Below are 25,704 nucleotides of genomic sequence, written 5' to 3'. Positions count from 1 at the left end.
CTTCAATGTCATTCGTGCAGCCTTGTGTCCAACCGCAAGGAGGCGTTATGCTAAAAGTAGACATTCCCAGACAGTATGTCATAAAAATCAACTGTTGAAGAAAGTTGAAGCTCGTGTGTTGTATATGGATGCGTCCTAATACTGCTTCAGATCACAGCAAACGAAACATGAAATAGAGAGGAATTAGGGAGCTGCTGAAATGTAGCAAAAATGACTGGGAAATGTCAGCTGTCATATTCAATGACACAGCGAGTTTATGTTCATCGCTGGGGTTGAGACGGCTCGTCCAGGTGTAACATGTGATGTGCCGAGTTAGGAACCCTCCCGGGACATCCAGCTAGATATGCCGCGCAGGGCGTTCACAGGACCCGCGGACTTTATTATCTTAGTTGTGTGTGTGTGTGTGTGTGTGTGTGTGTGTGTGTGTGTGTGTGTGTGTGTGTGTGTGTGTGTGTGTGTGTGTGTGTGTGTGTGTGTGTGTGTGTGTGTGTGTGTGTGTGTGTGTGTGTGTTTGTGACTAATGTAGTCACCATAACTCAATGATTTTTGGTATATGGGCAGGTGTCGATTTTGGGCCCCTTGGTATGTGGCCTTGGTACTGCAGCAGAACTTCCGTTTTTGTATCTTTTGACATGGACGTGCTATGGTCTTGATATTTTGTGATCAAGACCATAGCAGATAGTTTGTGATGCAATGAAGAAGTGGTGTAGGTTTTGTTCCCCAAGCAGCTTGTTTTCTTAGCGGTGGCGGATTTAGGCAAAGCCACACTGCTGCGGCACAGTACCGGTGGCACCGCCGAATGAAAATAAATAGGGGACTTACACGACAATCCGGCTGTCCGAAAACAACGAAGATAAGTGGCACACTTGGGAGGGGGGAGTTGTGGCTCTTATCTACCACCTCGTTAGCAGGGGTTAATTGAAAATCGGAAACCTGCGGAAAAAAACGGAACTTTCATGAATTCAGCGGCAAGTCTTGGGGCTGTGGGTTCGACCTAGCAGAATTATCCATGCCAAATCTCGGCATACATACATACCGATGTGCTCGTACCATGGAATAAGTGATTAGAAATTATCGTAGAAGGCGTTTTGGGGAAGGAAGGAATATCTTACGGTAGTTGAAGCTTGCAGTTCGCGAGCTCAGCGTTTTGAGTGCAGGTGGCGCAATAATCCTCGCCCCTCCCACTATAATAGACGCCATCATTTTTATCTATTATTTCAAGGATAATTTTCTCCTGCATAGATTGCAGATTATGCTATGCTATAATACCGCGGCTAGTGTAAAGAGTAAGATCTCATTTCGCTGTGATTTTACGGGTCCGCTGTATATCAGACGACACGTTTAGACGGAATATTACATGTAATAAGAAACCAGACGTTGCCAATTATTGTACCACTCATACCGTGTGTAATCACAAACGTGGGTCTCGATCGTGTGCTGTTTTTCTGACATATAAGTTCCCGCTTAGCTCAGTGGGGAAGTCAATTTTCGGCAGTTTGATGACCCAGGAGCACGCGGAGTCTTTCGTACAGCGTTCAGACAAGAAAACATCAAAGTGAAAACAACAATTTCCGTTTGGCTCACGTCAAACCCAATCAGGCTCTTGAGCGAGGGGGAAGCATGCGAGTCGCCCCTGCCTCGCGCGGCATGAACAAATTAAGTTAATAAATGAATGAAATGTACAGAGAGAAAACCGCATCTCGCCAATAACACGGCGAGCCTTTTCGGCAATTACTTTCGAGCATACCCCCGTGGTCTTTCCCATCTTATTATGTTCGGAGTTATTAGAAAAATGAAGAAAGACCGTGCAGGATATTATTTTGCCGCGTCACGCGTTTGATGTCAAAATTAATGAAATATTGCACAAAGCGTGGCTACGTCACACCCTTGTGGCTCGAACTTATTTCATCCAGCTCCTGACATTTGATATACGTTGCGCGGAATCAAATAAGGTAGGCAGACATCGCGGCAAAAAACTACATACCCGACTGATTGGTCGGAGTCCCCCAGGCAATGTATTTGATGTTCTGCTAGATCTTTAATATGGCTTTTCCATGATGCATGCGTGGGGGCCAGGATCACAATGTGTAGCCATTTGTTGTTTTTCTCTCTAAAAAGGGAAACCACCCGCGGATTTGGGAAAATCTGTGATTACTAGCATGCCGATTCTAAGAATAGGTCTGTACAATGGCGCGGGCAGTAAGCGATGAAATGGGCGTCTTATTTTTTCTGCTCAAAGTAAGAAGAAAACCTGCATCTTAAAACCCGGTCGCTATCCATAGATATTAACTGCCCGTAACTGTTACGCCCCATCCCCTATTTTCTCCCCCAACAGTTAAGCAACACTTCGCTAGGCACCGGGAGTACAGTAGTGTCAGCCCCAGGCCCAAATGTTTCCATGATTGGTGTCGCGCGTGGAGTGATCGTCCGATCCCGACTCTTTGATTAGCTCAGGGATAAGACTCTGACCCCACACTCCGCGCCACAATGTAATAAAACGTTTAAAGGCAGAATGATGTTTGATTGATAATTTCATACTCGTGTGCCTTGAGGGGCCGCTATGAAGAATGTCAGTGCGAGGAGATAAGATGGACTATGTGTCACCACCGCGCAATAATAACTCGCAAGATTCGGACTTTAAGACAAAAATCGTTACGTCGCAAAGTCCGTTCGGGGACGCTGCCGTGCGGAAAGGAAATTAGATATTATCACATATCTTCTTGGGACTTATGCGGCAAGCGACACAACAAGGGACCGTACTTCAGCCAGTATATGCACTGCTCCCATAACTTCCACGTCAATTACATTGCGAGGATTAACTATCCGAAAAAGTTACAAGTAGCCTTGGGGTGCCGGGCAAGTTTACTTTACTGTAGGGGAGGGGTAACTGATGGTTGATAGCTGCTGGCTACCATTTATTACAAACACACCTACCCCACAATATATCCCTGGTTGTTTCCTCTGTATGTATGCTGTTTTCCCTCTCTTACATATTCTTTTCTTCTTTTCGGATCATAGATTCACGGTTGTGTGTGTGTGTGTGTGTGTGTGTGTGTGTGTGTGTGTGTGTGTGTGTGTGTGTGTTCGTATGCATGTGTGTATGTACAAATGTAGTATGTATGTATGTATGTGTAAGTGTGTGTGTTTGTGTGTGTTTGAGCGTATGCGTGCATCTGTGTGTGAGAGTGTGTGTGCGGTTGTGTCTGTGTTTGTGCATGCGAATGTGTCTGTATTTATTCATTTATTTGTGTGGTGTGTGTGTGTGTGTGTGTGTGTGTGCGCGCGCGCCCATGTGTGCGTGTGTGTGTGTGTGTGTGTGTGTGTGTATGTTTGTCTGCATGTGTGTGTGTGTGTGTGTATGTGTGTATGTGTGTGTGCGGCGTAACGTGACCTTCCTTGAATGTTCGTAATGTTGGTAATTAATCAAATGGATCGGATTGTTGTCATCCTTTTTTTAGACCGGTGCGCAGTGTCCATGCACTGTCCACCCTAGGCCGAGCTGACATATTTTCCCTTTTCAACAATACCAGGGGGCAATTACTACAGAAGCACTTTCCTTACTGAACTTAAAACACTGTAATCCCCGATTAGCTACTTTTGCAAACTATTTGTGTCTTCAGACTGAATTTCAGATTTGAACAAGGACCAGATTGTGCCTCTGCAATCAAATTTTACAACGTATGTTGGCTTTCGTTATAAATATACTGGGCAATTCTGCACGTTTTATCCTCCAACAGTAATGTGACCACAGTAATGTGACCCGCCCCAGTCGCGTAGCCAAAATGGCATGTACGTCGAGTACGATACACAATGTTAACATTTTCTCAACGAGACATTAAAAGCATCATGCATTGAAAACTAAATCATTGTAAAATGAGTGACGCAGTATGAATATTTCTCATTAATAATGCAAATAGGGTCCTCATTTGCATGAATTATACCAGTTAACCATCGTCTCTACCCAAATAACGCAAATTGTTCAAAATATGAAAGCCTAACCTTAGCAATTTAGGCTAGCGTATCACTTTCACATAGATTATCTAAACGAGGCACTGATTTGTACGATTTATGTCTGACAATGTTCACCTTTACTTAACTTCCTAATACCGCCAGATTCCCGTCATTTACCACTATGGGATTATACTATTTTCTCATTAGTTATGTAAATGAGGTTTTCATTTGCATACTTTGTATATATCAACATTCATCTCTTTCTCGATTACACATGTAACTTGTTTGAGAGTCCTAATCATGTAAGTCATCACACTAAGAATCACGATGATCCGTCAATCCCTTCTCGATTTATTCACATTATTTATTCACAAAGTCTCGAACAAAATCGTCTCCTGCAGTTCCAAAAATCACCAGGTGTCCAAACACACCACTACTCTCCGTCCCAAGAGCTATCTACCACTCAAAAATCACGACCAAAGCATGTCCAGAACGCGAGATATCAAAACTGGAGGAAGTTCCAGTCCTGTACAGTAAAGTTGCGAGGAAGCCTTTTCTTCGAACTTGACCTTCGTTTTTCTGACCTCTATCCACCTACCAAATATCATAAATATCTATCCACAGCTTTTCGAATTATTCTGTCTTCAAACAAACAAACAAACAAACAAACAAACAAACAGACAGACAGACACACGAACAAACGGCACCAAAAACATTAACCTTCTTGGCAAAGGTACAGATCGGAACGGCGCTACAGACTCCATCTAGTGAACATCATGTCGGCATCCATTTCTACAAGAAGTATGCAAACCAGCAAGGGTGCCTCTTGTCTTTCCTCGCTCCGGTCCAAAATAACAAGACAGTGTTTAATTGGGTACCAGCTTGAGAGTCACGGGGTCAGACTAGTGAAATGTTGGGCCCGTGGATTCTTCTCTGGTGGCCCTTGGTATGTGAGATGTCGACGGGCAAGACGACTTCCATCCCTGCCCTCAGTAATTATTGTGTCGAAACATGTTGTTGCAGCTGAAAGGTTTCAACACTGTCCTGACAGGTGGTGCGGGAGAGATGTGTGTTTGGACATGCGACCCTTAGTCTTCTAAACACTGATGCATCTTAGCGTACTCACGCGGAGAGGGACAGGTGACAGCACCCCACACTTCATTACTAAGATTCTGGACAATCACTTCACTACAGCACACCCCGCAATGACTTTTTGGCGGGAAGTCACGGTACAGGTACAACGTTTTGTCGTCTGACCTCTTGTGCTTCTGACTGGGAGAACGCTATCCCAGCTGCCATGTACAGATGACGCCAGGGACAAACAACAGTAACCATATTTCCCCTCCAATTCCCCTCTCACACCGGACGTCACCACCCCCGAAAAGGTCAAATTCTCATGATTCAATTTCAAGTCCGGTTTCCTTTAGCTCTGTAACGAGGATACCATACAGTATGAAGCACAGGCCTCACACAACTCTCAATACTCGTGTAAAGAGCTGGCACTGAGAAGTGTTGAACATGCAAGGTAAGGCTTTATGATAGTTTATCAATGTGTTCTGTCACGTTCATCGTACGATAGGTTTACGACAGTAAATTTGAGAGCATAATTCTTGAGACAATCGTGGACGAGTCGTACGAAGTTCAGCTGTCTTGTCCTTGTCGACTGTCCATTCTACGGCGGAAAAACATCGTACGACGGATGTGGCTGTGTATGTTAACGTTACTATGATGTGTTCTTCAGTGGTGAAATCTTTTTTATCAACTACGGTTAGCTGTCAGTCTGAATTTGTAGATCACGCGATCGAGCCTGCCAGGCAGCTTTACCGACAGCGTTCACATTCATCTTTACACCTTATTGTTGTCGCTGCACGATACATTTTTTCATGTATATCAAGAACGCTAATGTCACAGACTTTACCCCGCCATGTTCGCTGTTTGTTTGTAACGTTACGCTGAGGTATCATGTGCGTGTGGGCATTCGAATTCTTTTGTCCAACAGTTCAACTCACATGTTAGATTTCTCATGCATGAGCCGGCCAGAACTTCTACAAACAAGACAATTGTTGAGATGGCAGACTTCACCTCCTTACCCATACTGCTTTGCGAGAAAGGTAGCAGCAGTGAGAATGTTGTTTTGCAACGCTGCACTCATGTATGTTTAGAGTCGCGAAAAAAATAGACAGACAGACAGACAGATAGAAAAGACAACAACAGTATTTCACTTCCTTAAACTTGAAACTGTATTCTTTGTGCGCATTACCATGTCATAGTCGAGTCTGTACTAGACTGACTGACAGTAATAGTAGTAGTAGTAGTAGTAGTAGTAGAAGTAGTAGCAGTAGTAGTAGTAGTAGTAGTAGAAGTAGTTGTAGTAGTAGTAGTAGTAGTAGTAGTAGTAGTAGTAGTAGTAGTAGGGAAGTAATTGATGCAAAGACTTGATACTGACATGATGCGATGTATCTCTTTAGTGCAGCATAATGTCGCGAAGCAAGGGTATATAGAATTTGAAACCAAGTTGAGTATTACATATTCGTCATTTCATATTTCCGAAACTCGTCTGAAAATGATTGAACTCCGGACAAAGAGTGTTACCTGCAAAAACCCCCAATCTATATTCTCGGATTTTGCAGAACTTCATTAAATAAAAAGGGCATTTTTGACACCCATCCTTTCACTCTATCGAACGAAAATCTACAATGTATGACTTAATCTATGAAATGAAATCTTTATGTAATAATTTACGGTTAAAGGTATCATTTCATAAACTGGTACAATTAGGAACACAATTTACATATGTCACAAGTGTGAAAGTTTCATTTTTTGGCAGAAAGCTATTACATCATTTTCTCATCAATCATGCAAATAATGTTAAAATTTACATAATTAATGCATAGTCTGATTCACCTTTAGTCATTCGTCAACGTACATGCAACCCAAGTATGAAAATTCTATCACTTATCTCAGACGAATTATAGCATTTTCTCATAGATTATGTAATTTGAGGCCCTGATTTGCATACTTTATATCTACCAATGTTCCGCTCACCCAAGGTCACATATGTCACATGTATAGATGTACCAAAGTACAGTTTGTCCGAGAGACAGTTCACAGTGTCAAATTCTCACAGTCGCGTTCCCAACATATTAATTAACAACATCGCATGTGAGAAAGGGAAACATATCATTTTACTGTGTTTCATGGCTGAATTACTTCTTTTAGACCATTTCACGTTTTTTGTTCAACAAGAGGTATTATACTCAAAACGATGTGTTGCGTTTTGTATTTGTAGACAACTATAGTATAGAAAGTATTCTCCAAATGTCCAAGCAGAGGTCTCGGTCGAGTTGGGTAGGAGTGTCCGGGCTCTCCTACCCCTCTCGACCGAAACCTCTGCTTGGAGAATAAATGGAAGGTACCACGTTGCCAAACTATACATGTTCGTCCTGTACTGACCTAGTCACAATCACCATGAAGGGACGCATATGTTAAACGAGCATATGTTATATGCGTTGCGCACTAATTCTCCTGAACTACGTTTTGCTAAATCAGGCATTGACAACAAGGAAATGATGAATTTAGGCTGGGATAAATAGGGCTTTATCACGCAACAAAGTCCCTCATTATATTTTTACCAAAGACCAAAACGACAATGCTACACAGCTTCCCCAACTCAATTCTTACCGGTCCGAGGCATGATTCCAAACGCTCCGAGGCATGATTCCAACCGGTCCGAGGCATTTCCAACCGGTCCGAGATACATTTCCTTACGTGCCGCGGTAGAATTCTAACCGCTCTACGATACATTTCCTTACGTGCTGCGGTAGAATTCCAACCACTCCGCGCCCGTGAGAATTTCCTGCCCTACGCGCTGCCCTGCGTTCCTCGACAGAATTTTCTGCCCTACGCGCTGCCCTGCGTTCCTCGACAGAATTCCTTTCGCGCTACGGGACGGCACAGCCCCCTGTCCCCCACGCTAATACAGTGGACGGTCCCAGATGGGTCAAGGGTCACGCGTGTCGAATGTGAACTGCGAAAATATAAACTTTCGTCGCCGTGTGTCATAGGCACATTTGCTATTGTTGCAACAACCGTGACAGCAATAAAACCGGCTTGGCTCTGTTTAAATTATGATATCAAAGTTCAAGAGACCTCAAACCTGACACTGTCTGCTACAGACTATAGTATATACATCATATGAGTTGGCGGTGTACTTGACGGGATCGGTACGGGGGCATCCTTCTCTTCCTCAGCTAGCTCTCCTTTTATATAACGTTATACTATAGCTTGCATTTTGTTTATGTGTTATTTCAGATTCTTAACCTGAAATAAACGGACCCGTCTCGCAGGACAATCCTACGGTGGCAAAAGTTCAAGTTGGCCACGGTTTTTTTAGTCCTTTCAGCATATCGCATGATCGAGTTATTTGATGAAAGTTCATACATGGACAACACAGACTACTAGTAACAGATAGCATTTCTATAACATTCGATTTCATTCATGGCTGGGGCTATAACAGGATTTCCCGTGACTGAACAAGAATATCTTTTGATTTATCGACCGTATGTTTCTGTCAATGAATTTTATGGCCAATATCTAATGTGCATATTACACAACATTGTTTTGTGGTGAACGTGTGTGTGTGTGCTGGTAGCAATGTTGAGTCAACGACAGGCAGATTTCTAGAGGGGTCAACGCCCACTATATCGTCCTTTCAGTCGATCTACTGACACGGGAGGGGCAAAAAGGAATATCTAACGTCCATTGTCCGTCGATTGTAGTTGATATTGTAGTTGATATTGACAATCAGGGCTTCCTTTTAGTTTGTACGCACGTATTTTTAGAGACGGTGATAGTCAGAACGAAGCATTGAAAAAGTTTTCAACATCGACACGACCTGACTGGCTGCTGTTCACATTCACAACACGAGTGACCCTTGACCCACCTGGGATCGTCCACTGTATGAGCGTGGGGGACGGGGCTGTGCCGTGGTACGGTAGCGCGAAAGAAACGCAGGACAGCGCGTAGGGCAGAAAATTCCGTCGAGGAACGCAGGGCATCGCGTAGGGCAGGAAATTCTCACTGGCGCGGAGTGGTTGGAATTCTACCGCAGCACGTAAGGAAATGTATCGCAGAGCGGTTAGAATTCTACCGCAGCACGTAAGGAAATGTATCTCGGACCGGTTGGAAATGCCTCGGACCGGTTGGAATCATGCCTCGGAGCGTTTGGAATCATGCCTCGGACCGGTAAGAATTGAGTTGGGGAAGCTGTGTAGCATTGTCGTTTTGGTCTTTGGTATATTTTGTAAGATTTTTTTTCCAATTGTCTCTTCTAAATCATTCTTTTATTCATTCTATCACATTTCAAGCGTTAATTTACGACAAAAAGACTTCCAATGCTTTATATGTTGTGTCACAGTAGTCCGCACCAAAACAAAGTAGATTTTGTGAACAAATCCTTTCACATAATGACGTCACTTTTGTACTAAATTGTGATGAGATGTGTAGTTTTTGTGAAGAAATGGCCAAAATATTTTGATTGTTCCGAATCTTACAAAAGGGGCCTGTAAAACCTTTCGTTAGTTTCGTGGTGTGAAGACTCCCTGTAGATTACAGTAGGGGTTTAGTATTTTTAATTGACAGTTGGGTTTTAGTGTTTTACATTGACTTTTTGCCAGTGAAGAGTTCTGTAATACCCGAACTCGTGCCTACTTTAACAGCAAAAATGCATTCAATGAGTGTCTAAAGTGTGCAAACGAGAGGGGCTGTTGAAAGGGAAATGCCATCGCGGCTGAAAACTTGTGCAAACTTCATTAGAAATTTGGTGGGAAAGGTCATTAGGCTAATGGCGGCCCCGATTCACGAGTTGGCCAAGTTCATTAAGCACAGCGGGACTAATGGCGTTCTGTAAACGTGGGAACGCGCGGGGAACAACAGTCACGTCTCTAACGCACAGCCGCCCATTCAATGGCACAATACGTCCTCTGTGGATTCATTAAGGCATTCATTAATGCATCTTCGCTGACTTTTGTGACAGAACAAGGGCATTGTCACCATTATAGTTAATTAATGTGAAGTTAGCCATGCAATTACGTTTCACCCCGAGTTTGCGGGTCCTCCCATCAACATTCCTGGAGCGTTCCCGGCAAACATCGAATGTTCCAGTCCGGAAGGACAGCGAATCTGTCCAACATATGTTGTACGCACGCTGGTGTTTTCGTAATCTGGTGCGCAGGGAATAGACTCTTATAAGTTTTCTGCACACCAACGCAATATTTACACGGAGGCCTGACGAGAAGTAATAATGTACCAGCGTCCTGACAATAGAGCCTATGGGGACTTGGCATTCCTTCCCATGGAAAATATGGCGGCCAGGTTTTCCCAGAGCCCAGCAAGATACAATTTATCATGCCGGACAGATAAATTGAATCAAATTGTTGGCGTATGCAGGACTTTTGAGGGATGGGAATTAATAATCATCTGACAAACGAAAATATATCGGCAACCCTCTCAATTAACCCCTGAAGAAGAGCTGGGGTGTGCCGGTACTATCGTTTTTCGGGAACAGTGTTTGTAAAGAACACAGCCATCCATCAACCCTGGCGCCCCGTGCGCGCTAGGAGAATGATAGCGCGCGTTTGTGTGAAGAGCGGTGAGAGAAATGTCGTCCCAAAGTAGCTTCGTCTGTAGGGCGAGGGTGGAAATGTCGTCTGACAAGCCTCGGGGACGAAACCACTCTCCTTCACGGGGGGAATTGGGGTCTCCCCGGGTTTACGGCTCCGGCAACATTTTAATTACACAGTTTCTTTTTAACAAATCCAAGGACAAGTGTTTTCATTAATTGGTTCCGCTGAGAAAGGTTAGAGGCCGAGCGACTGGGGGCCAGTGGACCGTGGGTTTAATCTGCTAAATGCCAGGCGGTCTCACCCGTTCACCGAGTGGGGAGGTCTCGCTGGTGACTCGGCCTCTTTTCCCCGCCAAGCTCATTTCTCTTCCCGACAGCGGGGAGGCTTTATCGCGATTAACTGCAAACGAGCTTCACATTTTGCCGAGCCCGAAACCATGTGTAGTCCGCCCCCTTTTGTCCAATTAAGATCGCATCATCTCTTTTATCCGCTAGTGCAGGCCTGTAATTTGGTGCGCCTGGTCTTACCCGGCGCGCTCTTAATATTATTGGTTTCATTTCAGGGTAATTTCCTAATCAATATTTACAATCGACGGTAATGATGCAATTAAGAGAATGTGCTTCTCTTACCATTTCGCCTGACACTTGCTTGACATCCTACTGACAGCATGCACACGCATGGCTGAGGTTGATATAGAGAAGGTTTAGTGCAACAGAAAGCCTCATAAATAAATCAAAATGAGCCCCTTTCACTCTCTCAAGTGCAGCGATGGAGGGCAGGCGATTTTCCGGCGGCGTCCCATTACAAAAACCGGGAAAGGGATCGCAACTAGTGGCGGCTCCCCCTCGCCAAGCGCCCCGATTGTCGGGGGATGTATTAAGTAATTACATCGTAATGGCTATATTGTTGTCTTGTCACTTTCTATGGCGCAGGCAAATCGCTCGTCTCCTTTCAATATCCTTGCATCGCGCCGAGACCTCATTCCCTATGCATCAGTGCAGCCCTTTCGCATTGATCTTTGAAATTGGAGGGGAAGAAAAAGGACCTGAAATCGGATTTCGAGCGAAACCTCAATTAGGGATATTACTTCATAATGAAAAGTTAATTGCTATATTATGTTGCAGGGAATTTCATTCTATCTAGCTTCGGCCATGCTTCTAATAAAGCCCCGGTCGGGTACCGTTCTGCCAAAATAGTTCCATTAAAGTCTAATGGAAAATATTACAAACTGAATCTCTCGGAGAGTACGTTAATGGACGCGATACAAAGGCAAGTCCCCGGGCGGCGATATTGTTATCAATCGCCGGGAGAATTGGACTTCTTCTCACCCTGCCTCCAACAAGGCGACTTCATGCCTCGCAGAAGAACAGCCCGCGCGACCTTGTATATTCCCGATTGTGAGGTCTCTACCAAAAACTGTATCAGCGAATATTACTTTCATGCTTATTACCCGTCGCAATAACAAGGAAATGAATATGAATATTGTTCATTTCATGTTCATTTTCAGCTACAAGGAGTTGGATGAAAGGGGACGTTTATTATTATCAAGGAGCGGTGGCATTTTGGGCTTGCTCCGTACCGTGAATTCCGAGAGGACCTCGCCCCGAACTTTTCGCATCTGAAGTTCGCTTGTAGTTTAATTGGATTTCAGCTGCCCATAGGTTTCAACCGTATATTAATTTTCCGAAGCTCGCAGCTGCTACGAACGTGTAATACCCTGTGTTTGTTTTCTTTGACATTTGGTTAATTGCATTCAACCGAGGGCGATTGTGGCGAATAATGAACCCTTCCGAGATCCTCAGGATTATGCTGATAATTGCTTCTTTTCTAAGCATCAATCAGAGAACGTGAGCGATATAGAATCGCCCCTCTGGCATCGCAGCCCATTCAGGACCCGGCCCTCGCCGCTTATATGTTCTTTGGGAGCATGTAATGGAGAAAGTTAGTAATTAGCCGCAGGAATTTATCAATACTTAAACAGCTTTTTGATGAAAGACGTCGGGCGATGTAACAGGAACTGGGGACGGCGCATTTTTCTCAACCCCGCCTGGCAGGGGGAGGGGGAGCCCGGCGTTTGTTCGCAGCTGTTTCGCCACCGATTTTATGACCAAATATTGAAATCAAATAAATGCGGCTCAGCTACGGGGGGAGAATAATTACATGACATCACGTGGCCATCGATTCTCTGCTCAATTATAAGCTCCCGCGTCACACGAGGGCCGCGGAAGTATTTGGCCTGGAAGCAGGGGAAGTAGCTGTATGTAAGAGTGGTATTTGTTCGATCAAAGGACCTATTGTAGCCCAGAGTTTTTGCATGTGATCCGTGGTGCAAAGCGTGTTCATTAGTACGCGGTTATCTGATTCGCCCGATGGTAATCATTAGCTGCCCATTCATTGGCATCGCCGACTGCTTGATCTGTGTATTTGACATTTGAAATTGCTAAGTTGTTTGGTCAAACACGGAGCGGGGTAATTTCGGTCTGTCTCCGGCAGTGGTGGGCCGTTCAGAAGGCTGTCAAACACGCCAGCGTGACGGTGGAACAGGCGGGCTCGCCCGATAAGGCGCGACTCACACGCACGTTCTCGGGATAACGGGCCGCCAGACCGGGAGTCAAGAACCCATGATCGCCGAGAGCAAGAAGGCGGCGGGCATGGAGCAACAGCCGGGCGGCTTCGAGAGCAGTAAGTGCCGACAATGTGTTTCCCCCGGCCCCTCATATGACGCTTCCCGCACGCCTGTATGTCAAACTTTACACTCCAGGGCGTGCTGTATATTATGTCCCTCATTGGCACCAAGGTGTTGATGGTATCTTGGCAGGTAGGGTGTTATTGTGGCCATTTTCACTACGGTGTGGGAGTTGTTGATGAACTGTTTTATAGTGCCACACCGCGTGTGTGTGTAGTGTGTGTATGTATATATGTGGGAGGGGGGCGCTGTGCTCACTACTTATCGAGTTGTGATCGTGAGAGGAACGTGTACTCCGTGGCTCCGTGCTTACGGTGTGTGTACCCCGTGTGTTTTTATTAGGTCAGCGGCCCGGTGTAGTGTCATCACGGGGAGGGGGCGGACCCATGACCGACAACGGCTCCGTCAAGAAATGCGCCGGCTGCGGCGGCAAGATCGGCGACCGGTTCCTCCTGCACGCCCTGGACCGCTACTGGCATGTGGCCTGCCTCAAGTGCTCGTGCTGCCAGGCCCAGCTCGGAGACATCGGCAGTTCCTGCTTCTCTAAGGCCGGCATGATCCTGTGCAAGACCGACTACATACGGTGGGTAGTCCGCTGGGTTAATAATGGTTTTGGAGGGGTCATAATTTGCCAGCTACGAACGTGTTGTAGAGCGCGATAAGGCACGCACAAACACACCCCGACTGCCCGCTTGTTTATACGGACGGCCCGCTACGCTGATCATGATGCATGGCGGGCGAGGGTGCTCGGCAAGCATGAAGGATATTCCCTGCATGATGAGTGCCTTTCGTAATTCGCCCTGCCAGCCGTTGTGATCCCTCAACACTCAGAAAAATTACGCCGCTCACTGCCACTTTTGAGTGTCAACCCAAGCCCCAAATGGGACTCTCCGATTCACATATGTGTCAGGCTTTCAAGCAAGCATGTAGAAACACATCGACTGCATATCCCATTTCCCCGGCCCTAATGCGAGAAGGCAACGTCTCCCGCACCAATCAACCTTACCGGGGAAATGGGAGATAAATTAAATAAATCTTGTTTCCAGTAATGAGGAGAAATGGCGGGGTATGCATTTACGTGGTTGTGCAAGTTAAAATGTACATTAACCCCGGTGATATTCCCACACATAATAATTGCCCCCGAGTTATGGGCATGGGATTGATGTTCTTTCCATTATAACTCATGAAATGAGTACACGTATCTTTGATCATTTTAATCTGAGGGAAGAAAGAGGGTCTAATGGTTCGTGGAGTAATTGGAGTGAAGTGGGCCAAATTACACCCATTACGGATATGAAAGTGGCTGCGCCCTTGTGGACGAATTTTTGGCGAGGTGTTTTCTCCAGACGAGGCTTGAGAGACAATCCGCAATGAAAGGTCCCTTGGTCTTCTGCGGATTCGCCCTTCTTTAGACCTCCATCAAAGTGTATCTAAGTGCAGCGTTACATTTCCATTCGGCTGGATGGTTGACATTCAGAGCTAAGCGAGGGAAATACTCCTGAGCCTACGTGGTGCATCCTCTAAGTGCTGGGCCTGAATCGGTGGAAGCAAATATGCGTCACATTTCACTCAATCGATGGTACAACTTCAAAGTATGGTGACCCTCCGCGGCGGTTTACATTCACTGTGGAGGGCATCCTCTTACCGCGGGTCCCAGGCCTTTTAAAGGCTCTTAAACTATAACTTTTATAGGAAGGTCATTACCGTCGACCTTTCTCCCTCTTGCCCAAGTTTTACATTTAAGCAATATAGCTTTTAAAAACAGGAGATCCGCCTTGCATGATAGCGGCCCAAAAGTGCACTTCAGTTGGCTGTGTTATTTATCCTGCCTCTCTATGGCACTTAGGCTAATGCAAACTCTCATTCAGCCTCGCTTCTCATAGATACACTTCCTTCTCCATTTTGCTACAGTCACTGTCTGCTTTTAGTGGGCTGGAAATTAACAGCGGGAACTCGGAGCTTTCACCGAGTTGGAGAGAGCCCTCCTACAACACTTTTAAAGTCTTAAGGTTGGCGGCTGAGCTCAGGCTTTTTGCGCCATAACGGCTTTTAAACTGAGAGAGCGGGAGAACGTGTCTTTTAGAGGAAAGGAATCTTAAGGTCTTGGGTAAGTGCACCTCAATGCACGGTGTACTTAAAGCTCGGTTTTACGTCCCATCCATTTGCCAGCCCGTTCTCTAAGTGCCTGACAGAATGAGGGGGGCTGACTGATACAAACCATCACGGTATGCCCCACTTTATACATCTAAATCAGCTGAACTACAGGCCTCCAGTACTTGGAGATATGATTGCCAAGCCTAGTTGGAAGGAGGCAAATCTTGAACGCTGAGTTCCCACACTGATATAGGAAGAGGCGAGTGTTTTTCGGAGGTAGAGTATTTCCTCACCTTCTACTTTTACATAAGACATCTTCTCTAGTCTAAACCAAGGACTTGTCTAAACAGACCAAAAAGGACACAAGACAAACGTGTTGTATTTGTAGGTGTATATAGTGTTGGTACAGCACACCGGATTACAGCAAAATGGTCAGATGGCCAACAGCTTGCCCTGACTCCACACAGCGGTTGGGAAACACGTGTGAAAACTAATGTGAATTAATTTACCCAGCCGAAGAAAACAATGGATTATCTCTATGTGTTTTGCCCACCCCCCAGGAACACAAACACCACACGATGTGCCTGTGGCTATTTCGAGAGGTCACTAACGCCGCATCAGTGTTGACCAACTTTTCAGTCTCTGTCTAGCCAAACTTTCCACGAATAGGCCTATGTGAACAGTCATCAAATCCAAAGGAGAGGACAAAAAAATCTTAACAATTCCGTCTAACTTCTGTTGAACCAACTTCTCTTTATTGTCGTTGCTAAACTTTCTTGGTTTTACATTTTTTTTTTTTTTTTAAATTCTTTTTTGTTACGTACGAACGAATCCGACTTGTGAAAGAAAAGCAATCATGACACATGGGAAGTCATTTGTGTAAAATTAGGCGAACATTAAGATGTCATCAGTGCCAGGCTGCAGGAACAGTCAGAGATAAACACTACATTTCCCGCTAACAGCACAGTTAACCTCCCTGCCATGTTTCCCTCCAAGTTCTCCGTCAACTTCAAGTCTTTGTACTCGAAGAATGTGTCTTTAACGAGCCTTCGATGGGTAAGTCTCCACCCCTGTGTCTCTTAAGTCGTCCCAAGACATGTTCTCGGAGGCCCAAAGTTAGTAGGAACACTCCTGTGGCCGATTTAAGTAGGCGTGATGAAGTGGTCGCATTTTAGGCTTTCAATTCTGTCACTTAAGTGGCGGGCCCGAGTTTTAGCCCCAAAGCCTGACAAATGCTGTCTTCGTAAGTCAGGAAATTCGTGTGCTCAGAGTCTGGTAGGACACATGCACGTTGTTTTAATCGTACATTTCAAGGACTGGGAGATATTTCACCTCGTCTCAAACTACAGAGTTCAACGAAAAACATTGGATACTTGAACATGACCATAACCAGTGTTAGGTTTGATTGAGACTCTAACTGTGCCGATACTTGAGTTTAAGTCAGTGTTACTCAGTAAAAAGGTTGATAAGTCTTGTTTTACCGAACCTCTCTTTTCAAATTGTCATTATTTGTCAGTGCCCAGTTGTTGACACGTCGTGCTGTAAACACGTGTTGTTGTTAATAAGAATTAAACTGTTCTCCAGCTCCAAAAACTGTACACGCCGGAATTTTCGGCTAGGTTCTCCCAGTCTTCCTCAACTTTCTCTGACCCAATCGCTCTGGGCACTTTCTTTTTTAATTGAAGAACATTTTAATTCCTTATTATATATTTGACTTAGTCAGATGAACTTTCCTGCTAATGTGTTGTTGTTGTTGTGTTTCAATCCGTTGTAAACACGTGTTGTTGTTGTATTTCAGACTGTTGTAAAAAAACGTGTTGCTGTTGTTGTGTTTCAACCCGTTGTAAACACGTGTTGTTATTGTGTTTCAGCCCGTTGTAAACACGTGTTGTTGTTATTGTTTTGTTTCAGACTGTTGTAAACAGGCGTTGTTGTTGTTGTGTTTCAGACTGTTCGGTGCGAGTGGGGCTTGTAACGCCTGCGGACAATCGATCCCAGCCAACGAGTTCGTCATGCGGACGCAGGGTAACGTCTACCACGTCAAGTGTTTCACCTGTTTCACCTGCCGATACCAGCTGTCACCTGGAGACAGGTGCGTGTTTTTACCCCCACAAACCTCTCTCTAAAAGCACTTTCCACTTACCATATAATCACGGGGTTTGCAGTCTCCTCGGAGTGGCGGTACTTAACATTTAAAACAATGTTTCCCCTGGCTTTGAGCCCCAAATGTGCGCGGATTACGGTAAAAAGCTGTAAATGGGCTGGCATTTGGCATCTCAACGCCGAGCAAATGCTGTAAGCTGAATAAAAGAATTGCCAGTCCTCTGAGCCCTCCTTGTTACATGATTTGATCCCTTTTTGTCGAGCCATCCCTCCATTGGCACACAAAAACTGGAAAGGTCTAACGTGGCTCGAGATTTGGGGAATTGTCGGCCTTGGTAATGAACACTCGCTTCTAACGCACGTCAATAACCTATGCACCCAGGAAGCAATTAGGCAAAGGTGTAGTTTTCTGATTTATTAAACGCATAGAATAGAGTGCTACCTTGGCGTCCCCATGGGTATATGAAGACTTATGAGATATTTGCCTTTAATATAATATTGAAGTGCACTGCGGCCTGTGGTAATATTAGAGTCCTCCGGAAAAAAGGGGGCAGCTAGAGCTCGCCATGCAAATCATTGGTGTGTGGATCATTTTATCACATCGGGGTATCATAGCGGTGTAACCGCGTTTATTAACAACTTTGCAATCAGTTTATACATGGCGGAACATCTCTCAGAGGTGACCGACTGCTTTACCTGCCATGACTGACCGTAGTGCGCTGCAAATAGCTACACTGAAGTTTCGGGCAGTCTTGTCCAAAAATCGCGGCCAGGTCGGGAGGACGAGATGTTTGTGCAGAAATTCTCCGTGTCACTTTGGCATTTGTTAATTTAGATCACTCCACGCTCCGGCCCCCACAAAGTAAACTCAGAAACACCAGAAATTTATTTCCTGGTAATTGAAATAACAGAGTAATATAGCAGTGTATGATATAATGAAGTATTGCAGCAAGTTCACCGGCGCAATGAAGTGATTTAACCAAGTCCACGTACACAATTTGCAGAGATGTAACACTAGGACGCCAAAACTGATTACCAGAACCAATTTTTGTCGTATCATTCCCAATCAGTTGTTCTATTGTTGCCGTGATTGATTTTCAGTGGCATTAATCTCCTCCTTTAATTTCATGGTTCACGCCACCAGCTCTCTCCTATCTCGTGTCGGAGGGCTGGCGGCGACACGGTGCACGCCACGCCGCCCGTAAGGGTGACCCGTCCCGGTCCCGCCGCCGCTAATGTCACGTCCCACCCTTTGGGAGCGGGGATACCGGGTGTGAAATGAGAGCAGGCTAGCGTTCCGTGCACTCTCGTACAGTTACTGTAGCCATTTTTTGTCAGAGGTAAAACAAATTGATTCCACTACGGATCAGGGGGCAACGAGTAGCGGTAGCCACTCGGGGTTGCGCGCTGGTCCTCGCGGGATCGGCGGGGCGGGTTGGGTTCAGTCAGAGGGGAACTATTTGTTCTTGACATCAATTTTAAAGGCTATCTGCTTTTCACGAGTCGGATCGACCCGTGGCGCGATCTCGCTTTCCCACCCTCGCCACCGAGGAACTGTTTGTCAGTTGAACCATGCCCTGACATTTATATCTTCTCCCGTTTCTCCCAGATACCACTTCGTGAATGGGAGGATATTCTGCGAACAGGACGGCACCAATCTGTTAAAGGGAGCGGCAGAGGGTCCCCCAACTCAGGGCCTCCGGCCACAACATAAGGTAAAGCAATCGACCTAGCCAATTACTGCTACAATTTCAATTTAGGAAGCATTGTTATCTTGTGCACGGCGCCGCGGCTTGCCGGAGTCGGCACTGGGATTTGAATGGGACCACAGCAATAAGTGACGCGGGGAGGTGTGAAAGGTTGTCTGTAGAAGCCAAAGTCAGGGTAGATGAGTTGTTATCCCCCCTCCCCACTGGGTCCCGTACAGTGGTACTGTCACGATCCCGGCACTCCACAGGGACATGTCAGGAATGGAAGGCGAGGGTGTATGTAGCTCCCAGCCAGAGCTTCAAAAATAAACACCCCGGGATGTAGCCACTCTCCAAATGTCCCATCTAGTTGGTATGCCGCTCTACCCGCATGCAATCACCGCTCTGTTTGTTTAAGATGTACCAAACTAAATTACATTCTTCGCTTCAAAAATAAATTGAGAATGCATGTAACCCCAATAGGACAGGGGCGCCTGTAATTTCGCAAATACCCAGGCTGGAAGCTCGCCCTAATCCCGCATCAAAGTGTAATTTCTAGGCCGACCATGAGTAAACAAGCTGGAAACGAAGTTATTTAATTTGCCGTAATTTCCGTTATTTGTAATACAGGCCAAGTGTGCCATGGCTAAATCAATATCGCAGAGTGCAGGTCTAATCCATGGTTTATTGCGGTAGTGTCAGTTGGGGGAGAAAATTGACATGTGGAGAGACGAATATTTCCTGACGTCTTGTTAAAGTCTATCCCGCGGCCGGAAGATAAAAACTCCAATTTCCTAAGTGATGTAATTCCTCCACATTGTAATCGGATAGATTAATTAGTGGTTATCTGGCTGCCCCCATTTCCCACCCAGGTGTAATGCATGTTTAGACTGGCTAATGCCCGGGGGGTGGGGCAAAGTCGAATGCTATACAAGCATCGAATGAGATTAAAGAAGCTAGGCCCGTTTCTGCAAGGCAAACTTAGCCGGGTTTACCCATTTCAAAGTAGCTTTGGTACAGCCCATACCATTACACAGCTATCTCGGGTTGCAGTCAATTTACGACGTGTTTAAATGGAAGACGGGTTGCTATGACACTGGCGGAACTCGCCCAAAGCATCTCGGCAGTGACTCGATCGTTACATTTTAAATGCATGGTTTTAAAAGTAACGTTCTCTTGTTTCTCTCTAACGTTTCCATGCTTTCTGCCACCCCCTTAGGTATGCTGAGGAGAAAGGATACCCCACCTGGATGCATGAGGATATGCCCCCTCCTATTCGAGGGGGTACTTTCATACTTATGGTGACGCAACCTGGAGGAAAAGAAAGCAAGTTGTGTTTACCATTGCTAAAAGAAAAGACAATACAATTGAATTGCCAATTGCCTGTTTGTATATATATATTACTGCCGTTTTGCACGCTACCAAGGACTAAAAACTATAAGGGCAAGAGTTGAGAATGTCCCACATACTTGTACATTGCACGGCCGGCAGGAAAATGGATTGACTGCCCTAATTCTATGTACAGACATTGTAAAAAATGTACAGCTATTCCGAGCCCATTATCCCAAATTGGCACCTGACATATCAAGACAATAAATGGCGGTGTATATTGAGGAGCTTTTATATCTATCACACAGACCTGTTGATGCAATTGACAGTGGTCAGCAGCGCTTGGGATGGTTTTTAAAATTCCAACGTCCTCTTTGCCAAGCAAGAATTGCGGAAAGATATTTATTTTTTGACGTGACTCGTTGGGCTGAATTTTAAAATGCGCTAGTTATGCATGTGCTATAGATGGCGACCAATTCCACACACGACATTAATGTGAGTTTGAAGGCTATTTCACATCGCCACTCTCTACATCATGTCCAAATCTACTCAGTCTAAAGAAACATATGGCTCAGAGATGGAATACATTTGGTGGGAGTTACAGCCATGTAAACATCATTGATACCTTCAGTATGTGAACTGTTTGCTGCCTTAAATCATCGTGTACAGATATGTGAGTTGAAAATGGTGTCTCTTACGTCTAATGTTGCTGAACATATGTCACGGTTGTGTTACGGTAATTTGTCATAATGACCAGGCGGCGTTGTGGTATACCCTGTGGTGTTAATGCATCATTCTCGTCATACATATGGGTCCTCCCTGCCCCCCTCCCCATCTCCTAAGCGGAATATCATATACAAAAATGAATTCAGGACAACATCGGCCTGTAGTGACTGCTATATATCTGAAACAAAACTTATAACAAAGCTACAACACTGAGCAACTACAAGCTAACGTTCTGAAGGGGGAGGGGGCATGACGAGTTTCGTTGCGTTTCCACCACATATGCATCATACTGTCATGACTGTTGCACGTTCTCCTGTATATAGAGATGAAGTAGAAGTGTATTTGACATCTCCGTATCTCTACTTGCTTTAATAGTGATCGTTGTTATTATCATGTACGCTTCTAAGCATCTGGCACCCAGCTAACATATGGGAATGACACACTTAGAGGCAACCTACTACTCGATTGTTTTGACAGACTGAACCGAAGTATCGTGTATCAAAGCCTTATCTACAACTTCGTCTCTCTATTGATTAATTCTGGAAGGTTGTTATGGTCTGGTGATGACGTACAAGAGACCGGGCGTACGCTTAGGTCATTTTCTTATAAGGACATTCCTTGTGGAAGACATGACTGTATGTAAGCAGGCTCTCTACATTATGACGGAGTGTTTGGAGCATGGTTTACTGTTGGAAGTAGGCGCTCTGTGGTCCTCTGTTGGTACTCTATTGGCGAATTAAATACACCTGGACTGTTACGGTACACTGTGTTGGTTTTGTTTGTGTTATTATGGGGGAAGTTAGTGGTTTTGTCCTACATTTGCCACACACGGTCAGGGGAATCCGAGACAGGGAACACCATACAGCCCGGGGTCACTCCCCTTTCAGAAGTATTTGCCAGCTGGAACCTAAGCGACTGTTTGTTGTACACTCGCGATGGAGCTTTTTGTGTCCTCTGGCATGGGATTGTTTATTTCTGGACGCTAATGTGTCAGTCTCTCTGGTCGCTACCGATAACAAGAGATGTAAGTGCGGAATGTGCCAATAGAGGCTTTTGTACGCCAGCGAAATTAAAGTTTAAGGTGGCTGCCCCTTAGCTTGTGTGTAAATGAACCCGGGCTTTTCATTTCCGACATGTCGTTTGTTCGCCGTGTTATTGACTCTCTTTGTGGGGCTCGAACCAATTCGCTCGCCCGAATATTTTTCACTGGGACAGTGGAGCTACAAAAAAGCCCCGGGGACCGAAACTACTTGTTCCAATTCAGACGCGGATGTCTCGCTAGCTAAAACAACTCGCGAAGATTGATCGCCGGAGAGAAAGGAAACTTATCTGGCCATTTTAAAGCGATCAGCGCAAAAGGCTCCCATCGAATGCCAACAAAGACCCTCTGGTTCCCTACGGTCTCACCGGGTGCGCCGGCACTAATGTGCGGCTACAGGCATTTGCAATTAGAATTCTTTCGGAGCTACAGAGGAGGGATATTACGGAATCTTTCCGGGCGCCGCGCGTGTGAGCCCGCTGTAGTAATACCTGCGCCTCGAGGCCCGACTGTGCACGAACCTACTCGATAAGATCGCAAGGTACACGAGCCAAACACTGATAACATCGAAGTGCTTAGGGACACCACTATGAAAATGCAATGTCCGCTGATGGACAACTGTTTAGCTGTACTTAGATTACTTTACCGATACCATTCAACAAAGACTACCACCCGCGAGTTGTAGGGCTTTGTTTTTGTCCAAATATTTAGACCGCTTTCGTCCCAAACATTCTTTTAACTTATGATAAATTCTGTCTTGAGAGCACGTGGGAAGCTTTCGGGAGTCTTGGCGGTGGTTTACGTGTTTTCAGGCGGCTCATTTGTCACGACAGTCCGCCGTGCTCGAGAGGCTCGGTCCGGGCACTCGAGTCAGAACAAACCACACAGGGGAAATGCCAAATAACCACTAAGGGCATGCACCCGTTTGGGCAACAATAATAAAAAAGATATATATATGTCAACGGGTGTATTAAGAAAATAAATTCAAGTCAATACCTAGTAGATGATTCTGTATGTCATATTCTAGTAGATAAATTGTATAGTAAATATTTTCGGGTGAATTTTGAAACTTAGATGCAAAAAAAGACATAAAAGTTGAAGCAAAATCGGGTCAGAGCAGAACGTTTGCAAATGAAGTTGTATATCTATCTGAATAAATCACCATCGTAAGCCTCTTTCTTGAGTGTTCGTGTTCACGAAAAGCTAGAGAAAATCCCTAGACATGATATTGTACATACAACTGGCCGCTAGCACGAGACTTCATATTCTCACGTGTTATTATCAATTACACCCACATGTGGCTTTTTTAAACGTCGAGTCAACTCTCAAAGCTTCAAGTTCTTGAGGCAAAGTTGCAGATATGTGACGTGTAATACGTGTAAAAGTTGCTGTGTGCTAGCTTTATGATTAGGTCTTTTCGCGTAAAGGTCGAATTTAGAGCCTTCTGGGGCTGTTCTATGCCTATAACAGACATTTCCACCAAAAATCAAGCACAACTGCAAGGTCGAATGAGCTGATTTTTGTTTTTAGTGCCCATTTTAGACGTGGAATACATTAGAAAGTTGTTTTACGTTTTCCACCCGAAAGTTTGTTGAAAAAATTGGACCGTGCTTTTCACTTAAAATTTAGATTTAGAGCCTTCTGAGGCACTTTTCGTCCCATTTCCAGGAAACATTAAGCAAAAGTTCAAATGAGCTGGTTTTAGGGCCATCCCTTCTTTGCTTATGAATGAACCGAACTCCAAATTGAGTCCCCACTGGTAGCAGTAACGATCGCTTCCTGTCCCATCCTCCCGCATCTGTTAAACCGTGTACACCACTCAAACATTTCTCCAGCCACAGTTCCCAAAGGAACCTATCAACTCTGCCTGCTCCAGGACGGTGTTGTCGGGCTCTAACGTAACCCTGCCAAGAGCACGCCTCCCTGTTTGAACAGTACGAGTAAGTTGTCCGTCAGTTCAACCGTCAATTCGTCAATTCGTCAATCCATCATTCATCAATCAATCAATCATTGCTAATCATTGGGGGGGCTGTACGTTGACATGGACTGGGTTGTAGCTGCTAATGCTCAAGTCACAAGCGTTTGAAAACTGGAGTTATTTAGGTAAAATGGCGATGGAGAACCTCTGATGACAGGCATGAACAGTAAGGCTCCCGTGCAGCTAGGACGGAGAGCCCCACCTCGAGCACATTAAAGAACCCACCACACTTATCAAAAAGAGTAGGGACCTTCCTGGTGTGAGTGGATGAAATAAATCTGTCCGGATATATGCAGCTTGCACTCTTCAGTACAAACCTGGTGTGTTGCGCCATGATGCGGCTTACCGGGTATGCAGAACGAACAAATACAAACAAAACTCTAACGGTCTTGAAACGGACAACACGGCACCATGTGGAAAGCCAGCCTTCTACACGACTGCCTGACTGTGTTTATACACATCTTTCACCTCTTCATTACACACACCATGTGTGCAGTAACCCCCGCCTTCATTACACCGCTGATACCCCTGCAGACCGGGGACACATTACATGGAAAGGTTAGACACGTGTGGTGCAGGGGGAATTCACATCCACTTGACTTACGCCAATAAAGCTGATAAAATGCTCGACCTTTTCCTAGAACTCCGGCATTACGTCCAAGTACGGGGGCACCTGCTTCATCAAACATACAGCAGTCTGCTGTTCGGTTCGTGAAAAAAAGGAGATATTGCTCAAATTAGGTGAAAGGTTTGAGAGGAGTTGGCTGACCACAGAATTTACAGAAATTTACATATTTCTTTTTTCTGTGAAACGTGCCACCGGTGGTGTTGTTCTTTCTTCGCATGGAGTGGGGCGTGCATCGTTGTGGAACACTTCTGTGTAACAAGCCCTTTTATTTACATGTATACAGCCGAAAATGGCCATGACATATCATCGCTACCACATAGGCCTTCAAAAGCCTGTAAGACGCATTTCTGTATACCCTTGTTAAGTGCCTCCTGAAACGTTCTTTACCAGAATATCTTAACCTTTCGTCTTAGCCATGGCAGTACATGATCGCTTTACACACTCACGAAGATTGAGAACGTAAGAAGCATTTGCGCCGGCGAAACTTAGACAGACGACAATTTGCCAATAATGCGGCGAAAGGTCACGAACGAAGACGGGAGCAAACAAGTCTCTTTTCGCCAGGTTTACTCATCACTGAGATCCTGAGCCGAATCGTATACAGAAAGTAAGTGTAAGGAAACAACTAAGTACAATTAATGCTTTGATCTGTAACTGGAATTTATAATGTACTTAATGTGTTACCAAAGTGAGCTAGTACGGTAAACTTTCAGAGCGTAGCAACTACTATAATACTATATCTATAAGCTGAAATATGCGAGCACAAGCATTGGCGATAACGAGTTTTAACATTTTGCTGATGAATACACATGACCTAGAGTACAAAATGATAGTTAGTAAGAGCTTTCAGCAAGTCTTC

At 45.1% G+C, this 25,704-nt stretch overlaps 1 protein-coding gene across 2 annotated transcripts; it reads left to right on the top strand.

Annotated features, from left to right (window-relative positions):
* Positions 1–5,324: 5,324 nt before the first annotated feature.
* Positions 5,325–21,962, top strand: LOC136441554 (LIM domain transcription factor LMO4-like). 2 transcript variants are annotated; one of them, XM_066437903.1, is made up of 5 exons: positions 5,325–5,476; positions 13,603–13,843; positions 17,303–17,446; positions 19,067–19,172; positions 20,365–21,962. In XM_066437903.1, exons 1-5 carry the CDS (start codon positions 5,470–5,472, stop codon positions 20,371–20,373), a joined length of 507 nt encoding a protein of 168 aa, XP_066294000.1. In that variant the 5' UTR covers positions 5,325–5,469; the 3' UTR covers positions 20,374–21,962. The 2 variants fall into 2 exon arrangements, with proteins under 2 accessions (XP_066294000.1, XP_066293999.1); XM_066437902.1 differs by lacking the exon at positions 5,325–5,476 and adding an exon at positions 12,765–13,256.
* The last annotated feature ends 3,742 nt before the right edge of the window (positions 21,963–25,704 follow it).

The sequence above is a fragment of the Branchiostoma lanceolatum genome, chromosome 9 (assembly GCF_035083965.1).
Source record: "Branchiostoma lanceolatum isolate klBraLanc5 chromosome 9, klBraLanc5.hap2, whole genome shotgun sequence".
Taxonomy (NCBI): domain Eukaryota; kingdom Metazoa; phylum Chordata; class Leptocardii; order Amphioxiformes; family Branchiostomatidae; genus Branchiostoma; species Branchiostoma lanceolatum.
The sequence above is the reverse complement of the archived record's forward strand: the minus strand, read 5'-3'. Positions and strand labels throughout refer to the sequence as shown.